Source organism: Balearica regulorum, chromosome 3 (genome assembly GCF_011004875.1).
Source record: "Balearica regulorum gibbericeps isolate bBalReg1 chromosome 3, bBalReg1.pri, whole genome shotgun sequence".
Classification (NCBI taxonomy): Eukaryota; Metazoa; Chordata; class Aves; order Gruiformes; family Gruidae; genus Balearica; species Balearica regulorum.
The window spans coordinates 11,093,629-11,108,961 of record NC_046186.1 but is presented as its reverse complement, the minus strand read 5'-3'; the positions used below and the strand labels follow the sequence as shown (position 1 = coordinate 11,108,961).

Here is a 15,333-nt window from a genome sequence, read left to right as displayed (position 1 = left end):
TGAGATCTCATATTGGAAAATTATTTCCCAATTTCTATTGCACAAACATATTAGCATATCTTATTAGAACAACAAACAAAACAATCTTCCTGTTTAAAATCAAGGCAAAATTTTCACTAGAAATTGTCCATTTTATCCTGGAGCCAACAATGTTAAACATTTGCAAATTTTATTAGTTTAATAACAGCCATGCATCTTCTCATGGCTATATTAATTCTAATAGATCTCCATGGAAGTCATGCTGAATAATTGCAAAACCTGATACATAAAGCTTCTCCTCCATACCACAGAAGTGCTAAAAGCTCTTGAACTCAGTAAGACTCTTTCCTTTGTTCTCTCCATCCCCCCCAAAAAGGATTTTTCTTTGTTTCAGCAGCTATTCACAAAACTTCTCCAGAAATTTGTAAATTCTAACACAAATGAGTTACAGCAACTGCAGCTCAACTGAAGCTTTGTGCAAAGACACAATTTATATTCTTTTGTTTACAGCACCACTATCCTTCAGATGCTTTGAAAAGGCTGCTACAATCAGAGCATTTCTCTGGCATTCTTTTGCTTATCAACTCTTGCATCTTCAGGATCTGACAAGGGCTCTAGTAGACCTAGCTGCAGGACTAATTTTTTCCACCCTCAGTTCCTACCCTTTTCCCTCTACTAGAGGCAGAGAGAGCAGAAGCAGCAAACAACACATTAAAATTCATAACCCCACGTATTTAGTTTAAACTGTTAACATGCTTAAGTACCTTTTGCCATGAGAGGGAAGTAGATAGGGTAGATAGGGCAAAAGACAGGACAAATAGCTTGTGCAGTATCACAGTGCTATAGGTCTTTGCTTCAGCATGGTGGGAAGAACATTTGAAAGTACTCTGACATCCAAGAAAATATATCCTGAGCTTTCCGAAAACCTCATCTCTGTAACTCCAAATATTACAGACTGACTGCTGATCGCTAAGCCTTTGTATCTAGATAATTCTTCATGACAGAAGTGATGTGAATTAATGACAAACAGACCATTAACCTATCTGCAGCCCCATGGAGATGTTAACAAAAGGGTAATGCCACAGTGGGCAGTGGTCTTCCTCAGATGCTGTGCTATCAAAGGGCCTTAAGTGTTTCTTTGGTCTTGAGGCAAAAAAGTCAAAAAACCAAGTGAGATAGTTTTTATACTTAATTCATTATACTTTATACCTCTTCTCAATATTAAGTATTTTAAAGGAAGATGAATGAGACCCAGGGACGGTTATGTCTAGATTAAGAAGGTGATACTTAATCCTGTCAGTCAGTGACTAGATGCTCACTGCTGTTTTAATATAAAGTGTGACAACGGCGGTCTTCTAACTCAAATTGCACTTTTGGCTTTGCCATCTTGTAGTGAGACGTTGCACGCGCATTACCTTTCAGCTGAGCATCCAAAGATTTTTTGACACCATCTCTCATGCAAACGAGTGCTCCTCTAGCCTCTGCCCTCCCTTACGCTGCCAATTATTCTGTACAGCCTCCCTCTCTGCCAGCAAAGAAGTTCAACTTTCCAAAGTTTTTGCGATATGAGTAACTACTGTCCGTCACTTTAATTTTCTGTTGCTGCAGCAATCATAGAAGGACACAGAATATGAATGTTAACAATATCACACATTTCTGTGCCTCTTACTCTGAAATGATATACAAGCCAATGACATCAGTTTTGAGTCAAAGTGGCTAGTTAACTTAGACACCAACATGTCAAGCACACACTTATCAAAAAGATTTTTCCATCTCAACTAAGTGTTGAATTCCATTCAACAGTGGTGTGTTTGAACTTCCTGCTTGGCACTTAAACGTGTGTGGCACCTGAAATTTTTCTATCACAGTCTTAATACTTCCCAAATCAGCATACATTAAGCCTCAGTACTAACATGGAACTCCAGAATAATCCACTTGATCTTTCCCTGTGCTATCAATGGTCTCTATCACTACTGTGTATTAATACAGAAGAGAGTATTTCAGGTGGAAAGGACCTTCTAGTCCAACTGCCTGACCACTTCAGGGCTGACCAAAAGTTAAAGCATGTTATTAAGGGCATGAACTGTCTTCCGACTACTGACACTTCACTGACCACTCCCACAGTTCATTTCTCAATAATCCGTTATGAGGGACACTGACGAGCAATTCTTCAATCTTTTAACTAGAGTAAAAATTAAACATCCTACCAGACAAATAATTATCTTTCCTAAAGACATTGTCTTCCCCTATGCTTAATAAGATGTTCAGTTCTTTTGAAGACATTTCAGACCAAAATGTTTCCCTAGTCTTCCCAGGAATTAGTTTCTTGGAATTAATCAAGTATATTTATTAACTTCTTATTCTGACTTAGAATAGGTTACTCAACTTCGTTAGCACTTCCACTAATTTGAAGATTCTTCAAAGTCCATTAGTGATTCAGCCAAATTGGTATGTTCCTCTTAAAAAAAAAAATTGCTCACAACTCCTCTTTCAACTCACTTCTATATACCATTCAGAGTCAGTCAAAAGTATCAGGTATCTTCTGGTACAGAAGAAAATACAAAGTTTTTCCACATTCCGTATTTACTTGAATCCACCTGTTAAGGCCTCAGGCTTACACCAGTTTCTTGCCAAAAGACAAGGGTTTCAAAAGATAATTTAAGCTATCTTTAATTTCAATATATGAAAAATTCTTACTTTTTATTTTTGCTTTTAAAAAAATCCCTGCTGAATTTACAATTTTCCATTTTTGTATTTCATTTTCTATACATTTTAAGTTCCTACTGAATCAGTGGGGCTAGAGCTCCACTGTCTTCATGAAAAAATGGTTCAGTCTTGCTATATTTCTCTGAATTGTTTTTTTTATTACTTTGGCATTATCTGACATTCTTTGACTGCATTATGGCCTGCTAAAATTTATGTAAAATCCACAGTTTTAATATATGCTTAGATAACATATGTTGAATCAAAGATTTCAGTATCTTCATTTCTACTTCTTAACTATATAATAATCTGGGCAACTGGCTTTAGGTGATCCTGCTTGAGCAGGGGGGGTTGGGCCAGATGACCTCCAGAGGACTCATCCAACCTCAATCATTCTGTGATATTTATCTACTACACTTATTTCTATTAATTTTCTTTCCAATTTTTCCTCTAAATATATCAAAATATTTGATCTTTCATATATTCATCTACACAGATTCTGTCTGCCCAATACTCATGGAACACAATCACAACTAAACTCCTTCGTCTGCATAAATTTAATTTTAGAAAATCCATGTCTTCAGTACTTCTAACTCAAGAGCTGGCTTTTCTTTAAAAAAATAATAAAAAAACAGTAACTTCTGTCTTAAGAAAATCCCCAAAAACACTGGTATACAGAACACTCAAATCAAAGAGCTGAAATGGAGAAGTCTCCTGATCTGTACTTGATTTGTTAGTTCATATTGCTAAGGAAGAACAGGAGCAGTGAAAAATGGCAGAAGATAAAGCCAGTACCGACTACGGTAAGTTGGAAAACACTACTTTCACATGGGTAACAATGCACAGCAAAGAAAGAGTAGTTTCCCCTTCAGAAAATTTTCATAATGTGTAAAACCGTTGAAGCACTTCAAAAAATAAGAGTAGCTCCCCTGCATCCCCCATTCAAGTAACCAGAAAACACCTACCTATGAGGTTCATGACATTCACCTGCTGGAGGAATGCAGAAATATTTTGATGGACCTAACTATTAAACAAAGCTGCTGATTAAGACATGGCTCTGATTCCCACTGGAGATGGAAAGCAGGTGGCAGAAGAAATGCAACTGTTACTCAGCATTTACTTATCAGTGAATAGTATGACCTACACAATGTATCAGCCTTGGGAAATGCTAGTGAAAATCAGCACTGCTGCCTGTGTAACAGACTGAACACTGGCAAGGAAAAACCCAATGTTTTCATACTCAGGACATGTATCCAAGTGGACAAGTAGAATATTGTAGAATTTTGTATTTACAGAACTGCTTTACAGATATTCCTGCTTTTAAGGTCGGCAAATTTTTTTTATTCACATTTGCTCCTATATTTACTACATTTTTTGTACACATTCTGGAAGTTCTCGGGCTTGAAAAGGTGGAAAAAGTTCTTTGTGGACTGCTCATGTGGCACATTACATGAATCCTGGGGAAAAAAGCCATTCCTATCTGAAATTCAGAATTAAGTTTTTAAAGAAAAATTCAGAAGTTATATCAATTTAACATTTGGGGGTAAAAGCTTAAAACTGGTTTGTTTGGGTTTGGGGGTTCTGGGGTTTTTTTTTCCTTCTTCTAGGTTACTATTTGCAAAAGGAGAAAGTTAAGTTTTGATCTACACTTAATTCTAGTACTATTTTACCTGAACAATTTTTTTTAACCTGCAATTATAACAAGATTGTATGTTAAATCCATATTACTTCTCAAAGCCTACCAGAAGCCAGTCCTTTTTCAAACTAAACCAACTGTTTTGCATAAATTCAAACCTAATGATTTGATGGTATTCCAATAAAAAATAGGTACTCTCAGAAATATGAAATGCTTACATAAGTTAAACAAATAGTTCAAACTGAACATTTCAAAATTATTTTATCCAGTTTCATTCATAATTGCTTTTAAAAAAATGAACTGGAAGTTTTAGAGTTTGGGTTACTACAGGCTTTGAAAAAATAGTTTAACTCATACATGTCTGTCTTAAAGAAGTAGATTCAACACAAAACACAGGAACTGTTTCATTGAAAGACCAAGCACCTACCAAAAGCTATCTCTTGTGGGCCAGCAGTTTGCTCAAGTAGCCACACAATTGCTCACCAGCCTGCCAATGGAAGAAACATCCCACTGTGGCAGCATCCTGGGAACATCCAGTGAGGGGTACCTGGGCACTGGAAGCACCTAACACTGCAGTTGTAGGGATAGTGTGAGAAGTGTTTCCACCTGAATTGGGCCCTGATGTTGCTGTGACCACTGTTCCAGCTGGGACAACCCCATCTCCAACCCTACTTGCTTCCTGACCAATGTTTGTGTGCAACACTTCTCTCACCCTCCTGCCAGGCCACTTCATTCATGCCTAGGAGAACACATGGAATGCTCATTCCACGTAAAAACCTGAAAGAAAAAGTCTTGATAACATAAAAGGCTTTAAATATGCAGTTTTTATAATTAGGATAAAAAGTCCAAGCTATGTAAGAACAATACTCATTGTCAAAATGTTTATTGATTTAAATTTCAAATACCATTACCAAACTAAGCCTCTAAGATAAACAAAGCACCAAAAGTTTTTTTACAAGACAATATATTAATATGGTACAGTTCCATATATTATAAATGCTTGCCCACATATTTCCTTGCTAAAACCAAAATATGATTTTCAATCATAATGGCAGCAGCAGCTTTTATAATATTACTCAGCATGATGTGTAAAACCACTAATTCTATCATACTGCGCTGTCTGATTTTGTATGTTCGTAGACTATGTGATGAAGTAGCACAGGAAACTAACTTCTCTATATGAACTACATCTCATTCTTACACGCCAGCCTCAGTTTTTCTTTCAAATTTGTTAAACTATGTAAGATTCTAACACAGTAATTGACATTAAACTTCTCTAACCCACATGATAGTACATTTTGGGCTTTTCACAAACTAAAGATTATGGGCTCAGATTAAAATGAAGTTTGCCAAGTCATTTTTGAAGCATTTAAGTCTTGGCTTGAAACAAGTATAAGTGACAACAGCAAAAATTTCTCTCTGATATTTTTCCTCTGCAGGAAAAAAATACCTGAACACATACACTTAATGATCTCCATACATATTCTCAATCTACCATAACTGATGTATTTTAGCACGTAAATGGAAGGCAAGAGGACTACATATATAAGACCCAAAACATACCCTACAATCTTAATTAAGTACTTTTAAAGGGGAAAAAAAATTAATTTTCAAGGCCAAGAAATGTCTCACTTCATGCTAAACAAGAGTGGTAAGTCCAAACAACAAAAACTGACATATATGGAAAGATATTTAATCAGAATAGAACACTTGGGTCTAAAAACATAGATAAAAGAAACCACAGTCCTCTAATCCCTCAACACTATTCTACACAATTTTTAATCTAGCCTTATTGACTACTGAATGTCTAATCTTTAGGGAGATACATAACATATAGATAGATATGTTAGAAGATTATTTTTTTTATCATCATGAACAATCTTGGGTTTGTGAGTAACACATAAGATCTAAAGCTTTGTCATTAGTACTGTTACAGTAGCTATTCGCTTATTATCAAAATACCTTACTAACATCAGCTCTGCAACTTCTTCAGACTACGTGACTAACTCATCATTGTAGTACATGCAGAACTAAAGTTTAAGCAATACATATTGTAAGGGAGAAAAACAGCAAAAATACTTGAAACATATGAGTCAAAACAGACTGATTCGTTATTTTTAGCTCAACTACACAAAGTCATCTCCAGCGAGTCTAGTTTTGTATTTAATCAATACACACATGTAAAAACTTACAGAACTAAACGCATCAACCCAGCTTTTAAAAATTCACTTCCCCTTTGAAGAAATTTGTGAACAAATTCTATATGAAACTTCAGACCAGCCACACAAAGAAAAAAATGTGTACAACTAGTTCAATACATCACTAAAAATTCTTCCTCAAAATAACATGGATTAAATCTAAGAGCAAAGTTATGAACACAGGTCTGACACAACCCTTATTTCCATTGGGATTTACATGCAGAGAGTTTTATAGCGGAAAGAAAACCAGACCTACTACCTGTAACTGAGAGTTTTGCCAATACCTCAATATCACTAATGAAGCAAGAGGTAACCTCTCTTAGAACTGTATGAAAAATTAAAATTGAAAATAATCAAAATTACAAAATGCACACCGCTTAGTCCAACGTACGCAACTATAAGTTGTAAAAATCTGCCTTTTAGAAAGGTTGCAGATGTGATATTTAGCACAGCTAGTAGGGACAGAGGATCATATCACTGCTCTAAAGTTTAGCAGAAATAGATGCATATATAAAACAGCTAGCAAAAAAATCAAATGTGGCTTATTACAGAGGTACTTTTGCTACATTTCAGAGTTTCACATTTCTTTCTCAACTCCTAAGATGGCTGTCATAACCTCTTCAGACATATTTCTTCTACATGTCTACAACTGTTCTTAAATAGCCATATTTAGAGAAAAAAAAAATCTGTTAACCAGTAATGAAATATAATCTTTAAAGATACTGCTAGAGATGACATCTGGTCTTTATTTGTAAGCTAAACATTTCACATACCAGCCTGAAAAGCTCTTGCCTACTATTCTAAAAGCCACAGCAGGTATTCCAAGTGGGATTCAAACTAAATCTTGCTATAAAGTTTCAGTATGCAAGCTGTTATTGTAAAATATATTTTATACAACTTGTTTGAAATTACACCCAAGCAGCTAGAACTCAATACATTTACATGTTCTGATGTCATTTAAAACTCTTTTCCTCTATATGACTATGAAGTGCCTCGAACTTCATTATTAGAAGCACTACATAACTGGTATTTGTTGTTATAGGAGGAGAAAATGAGCTTTTAAACGAAAGATTTCTTGTCCCATTTCTGAGACAAGAGCCTGGGCACTGGCTTTGTGACAATACTGGAGTGAGTGCATTGTGTGGAATAATCAAGACAACAGCTATGTTATGGGTGAGGAAAATTCACATTAGATGAGGTAAGCATTTTCAACTAAATTTATTGAAGAGAAAGGACATTAAAAACTGTCTCACCTATACATGTAATACAGTGAGAAGTATTTATAAAGCATATCTACTCTACAGGTTTATGTTGCCTCTTTTTGTAGAGTTTCTACTAGAAACTTTCGTGGGTTTTTTTTTTTTTTTGAAAATGCAAGCTTGTTTCACAGGAGATTCCCAACACAGAAAAAAATTTAACATTCAAGAGAATTTACGTTTCTTTTAACTGCAAAGGACAGTGAATTTTTATATAGTTCCACAGTCAAAAAGAAGCATGAAGACATACAAGCAAGAATTCAAACCACCTCCTGGATTACTTGCCTCTGTGTATAAAAACTTGGTTTAATCATTTTGGGGTTTTAGAAACCACTGTACAAAGAAAAAAAAAAGATGAGGTTATCAAGAATGCTTTTAGAAAATTCTACATATGCTGATTATTCGATGCACACTCACATATCATTAAATGAGGGGGGAGGGAATATCTAAAAATGGACTAGAAAGTGCTGTTCAAAATCAGATCTAGTTCACAGTATTCTACAAGCTGATGTCCTGTTAACATACTTGCCCCAAACATCTGCAATATCTGGCCCAATGAGAACACTGCAAAGAAACACTTGAGAGCAAATCTTGAGGAAAACACATACATAAAGCTTTCAATGTGCACTACAATCCTACATAAGATTTAACATATACTGTCATAATAAGGTCTCATCAAAAGACAGGCAAGTCCAACTTTTTCAGTCAACTGCTCCTTGCACTATTAGCTCAATCATGATACCAGATACAATTACAATTGCCTCAGCACTGTGCCAATATCCCTAACATAGAAGAAAAATACAGAGCAATACTATAGAAAAAAATATCATTCCTTACTAATAGGGAAAAAATACTATTCAAATAACACGGACTTTCCTATATGCAATAACCACATAATAAACTGCAGAATCTGCATTATCAAGCATTTTCTCACATGCATTTGCCTACTAACCATTCTGCTGGGATAAATTCCAAAGTTTCAACTTTCTGAACACTTCAGAAAACTGTCAGGTGATTTAGCATCATTTCTACACATACAGCCCAAACTACACCACTACTAAATTATCCTTTCCCTTTTTATTCAAGTTTCCTTCTCCCACCTACCTAACATTTTTATTTGCATTGACACAAATTGAGTTGTAGACCAGAGAAAGGTAGACAATAATTCCCTCAGCTTCTCAACAAAACTGCAACTGTTGGTAACATTTGGTTTTAAACCTAGACATGAATAAATATAAATAAAACCTATGTTTTATATGTAAAAATGGTAACATGGGGTAGTAATTATATTTCAAATGCATTCATATCCCACATACCTGAACAGCTATACCATCAACTCATGGTAACTAAAAAAGCCTGCTCTCTCATTTGAGATGCAACAAAGACTTCAGTAAAAGAGAAACTAAAATAAATCTGAAAGTATTTTGTAAACAGGTATTTTGTATATAAGTGACAAACAATCAGGCAATATAAGAAGTTTCACCAATTCTCATTTGCAATGACCTATATAGCTCATGCATGGCTACATTAGTCAGAAAAAAGCATCCCAAAATCAGCTGACATAACCTCTTTATCACATATAAAAAACACTACACATTTTGGTGTTAAGCCATCTTGCTTCAAACAGCAAGCCAGAAGAATAGCAAGCGTCCTGAGTATATTAATTTTCTCTCAAGGAATTAAGTCTGAGGTTATGAAATACATGAAAGAGAACAATAACAAAAAAAAAATTAAAAAAAAATCTCTTTTGCACAATGACTGCCAAGGAGATTAAAAACCAAACTGTTAGTTGTAAGCACGATCCACTCGGGGCAGCTGGTATTTTTCTCAACTTTTTGTTATTGTCTGTGCAGACACGTTTGAAGAAAAATTAAAACCTAACACTTCATTGTGTGGTATCAACTAGCAAAAGCATTTGGCCTTCTCGCTCCACCCTCAGAAAGCAGTCATTATCCATAAGAGCATTTAAAAAAAAAATTAATACAAGTTTTCACGCTTTCGGTACATTTAAACAAAGCCCATTTCATCCAAATTCCGCACGCACGCAACTGCCCGTGAGGGTGCCCACACGACGCCCCCGTGTCCCCCGGCTCCCTCAGCGCCTCGCAGCACGCCGCACCGAAGCCTATTGTAACACCCAGCGCTGTGTGTCCGCCCCCCGGGCCTGCCCCAAACTCCCGTCACCCTCACGCGTGTACGCGCCCCGGTACTTCTCCCCACCTCAGCCTCCGTCCACCTCCGAGGGCCCTGCCCACCCCCTTCGGACTCCTCTCAGGCAGCAACTCTGCCCCCCGAACCCCGCTGGGATGGACACTGCTCCCCAAGTCCCCGTTCCCTTCGGCTCGCCGAGAGCACAATGCCTACCCGCCCCCCCCCCCAGTATCGCCGCCGCCCGCCCCCCCTCACACTGACGGCGCCGCCACCGCCTCCCCTCACGGCGCACCCTCCCCACCTCGGCGCCGCTCCCCGGCGAGCCGGGAGGACACAAAGGCGGCGAGGCGCGGGCGGCCGCCGAGCAGGCCCCGCGCCGCCCCGTGACCTGCCACAACATGGCCCCCTCCCGCCCTCCTCCTCCCCTTCCTTTCCCCTCCCCTCCCTCGGCGCGTAGCCGAGGCCGGAGACAAAAGGGGGCTGGAAGAAGGGGGGACCGCCCGCCCGCTCCGCCCGCCCGCGGCCTAGCCAGCGCGGCCCCGGCCCCCGAGGATACTCACGGGCTGGCTGACGGCGCAGCTCGCCGCGATGGAGCCGGAGCGGGCCCTGGGACACCCCTGCCCGCCCGCCGGCCCACCGCCCCCCTCCTCCTCCTCCTCCTCCTCCCTCCACTCGGCGCCTCTCCTTCCTGCCTCCCCTCCCCCCCTTCGGCCGCCAGGGCCTCACAACAACATGGCGGGAAGGCGAGCCCGGCGTGCACCGAGGGAGAGGGACAGCGAGAGCGCGGCAAACCTCCCCCCGCGCCGCCGCTCGCCCCTGCCGCCACCACCGCGCATGCGCGCCCCAGCCCGGGAGGGAGGCAGCGAGGGAGAGGGAGGCGACGGCCCCCGGCCCCTTCCGCCGCGCACCGCGCATGCGCCGCCGGTCGGACGGTGCGCGTTCTCCGTCCCTCCTTCCCTTTCCTCAGCCCTTGAGCGCGGTCGCGCCGGGCAGGCAAGGGAGGACGGGATTGTCCCTTCTCTTCTGCCAAACAAACCGGTCAAAACGCGGCTTTTGTGTTTGATATTGTTTGGAGGTTTTTTCATCATTTTCATTTTTCGCCTTCGGGTAGGGTGGCGGCGTGAGGTGGTGCCCGCCCGAAGCCCTGGGGTGAGGAGACAAAGGGGAAGGCGAGGCCCGTTTTTGGGGGTGTCCGGTGGCTCCTGAAGGCCCCGCTCCCAGCACCGCCCGCGGGGACGGTTACCTTGTTTTTGCAATAAACAGAAACGCATCGCCGTAGTTATTAATTAACTGCTGTGCCTATAGTCTGCGTGATGGTTTTGGGAAAAGAGTGAATTATTTCCTTCCCTCGAGAGAGTTAAATACAGGATGTCTGATACAGCTGGGAGGTTGCTGTTGGTAAATACTGTACTGGATGCTAGTAAACAGTGTTAGTGATGGGTTTTAATAGCCTCACTCAATATGAGCATAAATTCTACTTACTTAGCAGCCCCTGAATAAAAGAGGGAACGCTGCCTGTCAGTGACATTTTAAAATATGGATTTCACAAGAAAATACGCTATTTTGCCTTTTTACCAGATCTGAAAGGAGTCTGGTTAGACTCCATTTCAGGAAACGGCAGGCAGATGCCATCCGCAGATCAGACCTTCAGACAAAACCCGGTTACCGGTCCTGCGGTAGCTGTTCAGAACGGTGTTGCCAGCTGCTGCTTCTGCAGGCAGGAAGGAGGCAGGCTCTGCCAGCCCCGGGGACGTGTGCTGGGTATGGCCAGGCGAGTTGGGGTGCAGGAAGAGCCGGGGTGCAGGAATACCACATGCACTAGCAGCAGCAGTTGTGGTGATGATGTCTGTGACTACTGTCTGCGATCTTAAAAATAGAGTTGTCTCGAAGGAAAAAACCCTCACTGTTTTCAGTATTTATAGACTTTGTTAAAAACATGAAAGTTCCCAGCTCCTGATAAAGATAGAAATGTTTTCCCAAGAAATTAAAATGATTTTTTTTCAGCTTAATGCTAGTCAGCTAAGTACCCAGACGCCTGTGGTCTGCTGCTGCTTGCGTGGCTAATCCCTGTGATCCCCAGTGTCCTGTCCCACTGCCACCTTTGGCTGTCTCCAGGGAGGCCGCAGGGCTGAAAAGCCAATTCCTTTGATCACTTGAGGAGAGAAGGCCTCTAAGTCACAGCCTCAGACTCAGCCCTTGCCTTCCGGCAGACCAGCAGGGACTGAAGAAAACCCTGTTACGCTCCTGCCATCCTGAACACTTCCAGCAGCTGGTCTACGTTGCACCAGCTCTCCAGCTCAGACCCTTTTGGGGACCCCATTTGTCCGGATAATTCCGATCAATGTTTATATAAAGCATTATATGTTCAGAAAGAACTCAACATGTATTTGATAAGCATGAGCTGGAAGGATTTCTGCATTGGTCTGCTCCTCAGTACTGGAAAACCCAACCTGATCTAGAAACAGAAAAATGTTTAAATGCAATCAGTTTGGGATTTGATCTGAGAAATACAATTACTTGGTTATTTTCTAAAGTATTTTTCTAAAAAATAAAAAATTCCACCACCACACATCTCACAATAATGGCACTGAAGTTTTTTGCTGATGCTAGAATAGTTCAACAAAAGTCTTTCTTCTGAGTGGAAACTTTAAAAGTACTTAATACTTTATATAGTTTAACTTAGTATCACTCCATTACAAAATGTTTTTCCTAGCTATTCCTTTTTTTAAGGAGATGTTAACAGCTGACTGGGCTCTGCTGACACTCCAAACGTTTCTGATAAACCCCATTAACACAGTTACGCTTTGTTTTTTTCTGCCAATAAACATCCTCAATGAAAAATACTAAATTACCATTTTGTGATTTGTATGTGTAGGCAAAGTCCAGAAATTACTTAATAAATGTACAGTCTACAATTTAGAAAAGTAGCCAAGGACATGGAAAGCCTGGATGCTGTTGCCTTCCTCCAGTCTTCCTGTGAGACCTTGGAAAAGGAACATAACTGAAGAGCACTCACAGAAGTTGAAAGCTGCAGTCCTAACCACCCCCCTCAGCTAGTGTCTGATCCTGAAGATGTCTGTATTTTCTAAAGCCACAAACTTTGGGACCTAAAACTCTCTACATGAACAAAATTTGTCCTGCTGTGCCACGACATCCATGTCCGCCAGCAGTTTTGACAGACAGTGCTGTTAGATCTATCAGGGTAGCAAATAATTAACCTGTATTAATTAAAACCAAGGTATTTCTCCATGGAAATGAAAAAAAACCTAGATGTGGTAGACCTTCTCAAAGCATCTCCAGAAGAGACACAGAGACCTATAAAAGGTTGCACTCTTTTAAAACAAAGTGTGCAACCCCCTTCACTCCCAGGACTGGGGAGCACCCAGATTTCATTCCTTTGCTCAAGATTCACAGGTCTCACTTCCTTAGAGAGTGTCCCAAAAATCAGCAGACTACTTTGGCTGCCCTGTGCTGCAGCTGGGCTGTTCTGCAGAAAAGAATTCAAGATCTTCGTAGAATCATAGAATCATAGAATGGTTTGGGTTGGAAGGGTCCTTAAAGATTATCTAGTTCCAACCCCCCTGCCATGGGCAGGGACACCCTCCACTAGACCGGGTTGCCCAAAGCCCCATCCAACCTGGCCTTGAACACTTCCAGGGAGAGGACATCCACAACTTCTCTGGACAACCTGTTCCAGAGCCTCATCACTCTCACAGTGAAGATCTTCTACTTAATGGCCTTGCTGGCCTTGCAGTCATAGAGTCATAGAATGGTTTGGGTCGGAAGGGACCTTTAATGATCCTCTAGTCCAACCCCCGAGTCTAACTACCCTCAGTGTAATCCCCAGTCTAACTATCATCTTACTGCTTGAGAGGAGCAGTCATAAATAAGTGAGCCTTGCTCAGTTCTCTGAAATACCAGCTGCAGTTAATCACCTACCACCATCACAGGAGGACAGCACTGCAGCTCGGAAGTAATTACAGCTATCTGTTCGTGTTCCGGAGTAGGGCCCTGGAATGGTGGTTTATATCCTTAGCATGTCCCAGGTTACCTACATGTCTGTAAGATATGCTGACCTGGACATACATTTCATGCATTTATAGGAACAGATCCCGTTCTGAAGTTAGTAATTTTCCCACATAGTGTGTAGCAAATCTAGGCACCTGATGCACAATTCTGGATTCCTCTTTGTCAACAGACAAACAAGTAATTAATTAAAAATCAATGAGTCTGAAATCTACATTCACAAGACTTGCTGCTAAATGCATTGCTGTAGGAATCGGTTGGTATTTCATGTTTTAGGCCAGCAGTGACCATAACACGTAGGAATGTTTACTGAGATAAGAACTCTGGCCCTGTGGGCCAAGTGGCCCCTTTGGCTAGCCTCTGCCCGCAGCCCCAGAGAAATGTGCTTACAAGCCACAGACTCTTGGTACAGAGGGACCTTCCCATCCATGCATCCTTGCGCCCCACCATTGCTTCACAAGCACAGCCTTTCCCTGCCACAACCATTCACCGTGCCAGCTCAGGGTTGACTCTTCTATTGCTTTTGACCACATAACCTGCTCATTAACTCACCTCTTGCTGCCGCATCTCATTGTACCGATGCTGTTGCCTTAATTCCTACAAGATTCACAGCCCATTCCTGCCTCAACCCTTTTCTGATACAGAAACGTTTAGCCCACTATATGCGACTGCATCCATTGCCCAATTTTAATGTTTAAAACTACACATCTTATGCTTTTTTCCCATGTGTGGGAAGAAGTCTTCTGAGTTACCTTAGCCTCCTTCAAATTTCCCATTTAACACACAAACTGGTACAAAAAGACCTTCCTTTAGTATGATTCCTGTAAAATCATATGAAAACAGCCAGGCTTTCAGTGTGCTGAAAAGCTCAGTCTGCTTTATTGCTGAAAATCGTGGTACTGTTTCCATTTGTTGTCTGTGCAACTGCAAGTTTCTTCAAGGAGGACCATCTATTCCAGGGTTTTTTGGACTAGCTAGCAACTGGCATAACATACAGAGTTAGTGCAAATGAGAACACTTCAGTTTAGGACCAATAGAAGATTCACAGCTGAATTATAATAAATTTTGTCACTAATCCCATTTTTAGACTTACTCATTACTATACTACTGTTTTAAAATGTGAGGAGACTGACTTGCCATTCAGTTACATGGTAATTGCTCCTGTCAAGATGATCAGCTTTTCCAAAGAAGCTGGTCTGCAAGAGGTTTAAAGGAAATGCATGAGAGGAGGTGTCAGGGAACGGACACCTGCAGCACATACCTTCATGAACAGGTCCCAAGAAAGAAGTGTCACTCGTGGAAGTGCTGTGCTAAATGGGCGAGAAGATGTCAGCTGAAGACTGGTTTCACTGGCAAGATGGCTTTTGTCCCTGAGTCCTTCACC

General features: G+C 40.8%; 1 protein-coding gene across 12 annotated transcripts in view; it reads right to left on the bottom strand.

Moving 5' to 3' along the window:
• PUM2 (pumilio RNA binding family member 2) overlaps positions 1-10,753 on the bottom strand; it is a 67,478-nt gene extending 56,725 nt beyond the window's left edge. For 9 of the 12 annotated variants that reach the window (XM_075750526.1, XM_075750529.1, XM_075750534.1 and 6 more), the window contains exon 1: positions 10,225-10,335. In XM_075750526.1, the coding sequence (XP_075606641.1) occupies positions 10,225-10,323 (99 nt within the window). In that variant the 5' untranslated portion in view covers positions 10,324-10,335. Of the gene's footprint in view, positions 1-10,224; positions 10,336-10,483 lie in introns of those variants that run through there. The other 3 variants (XM_075750531.1, XM_075750532.1, XM_075750536.1) reach the window with 2 other exon arrangements.
• Positions 10,754-15,333: the final 4,580 nt, after the last annotated feature.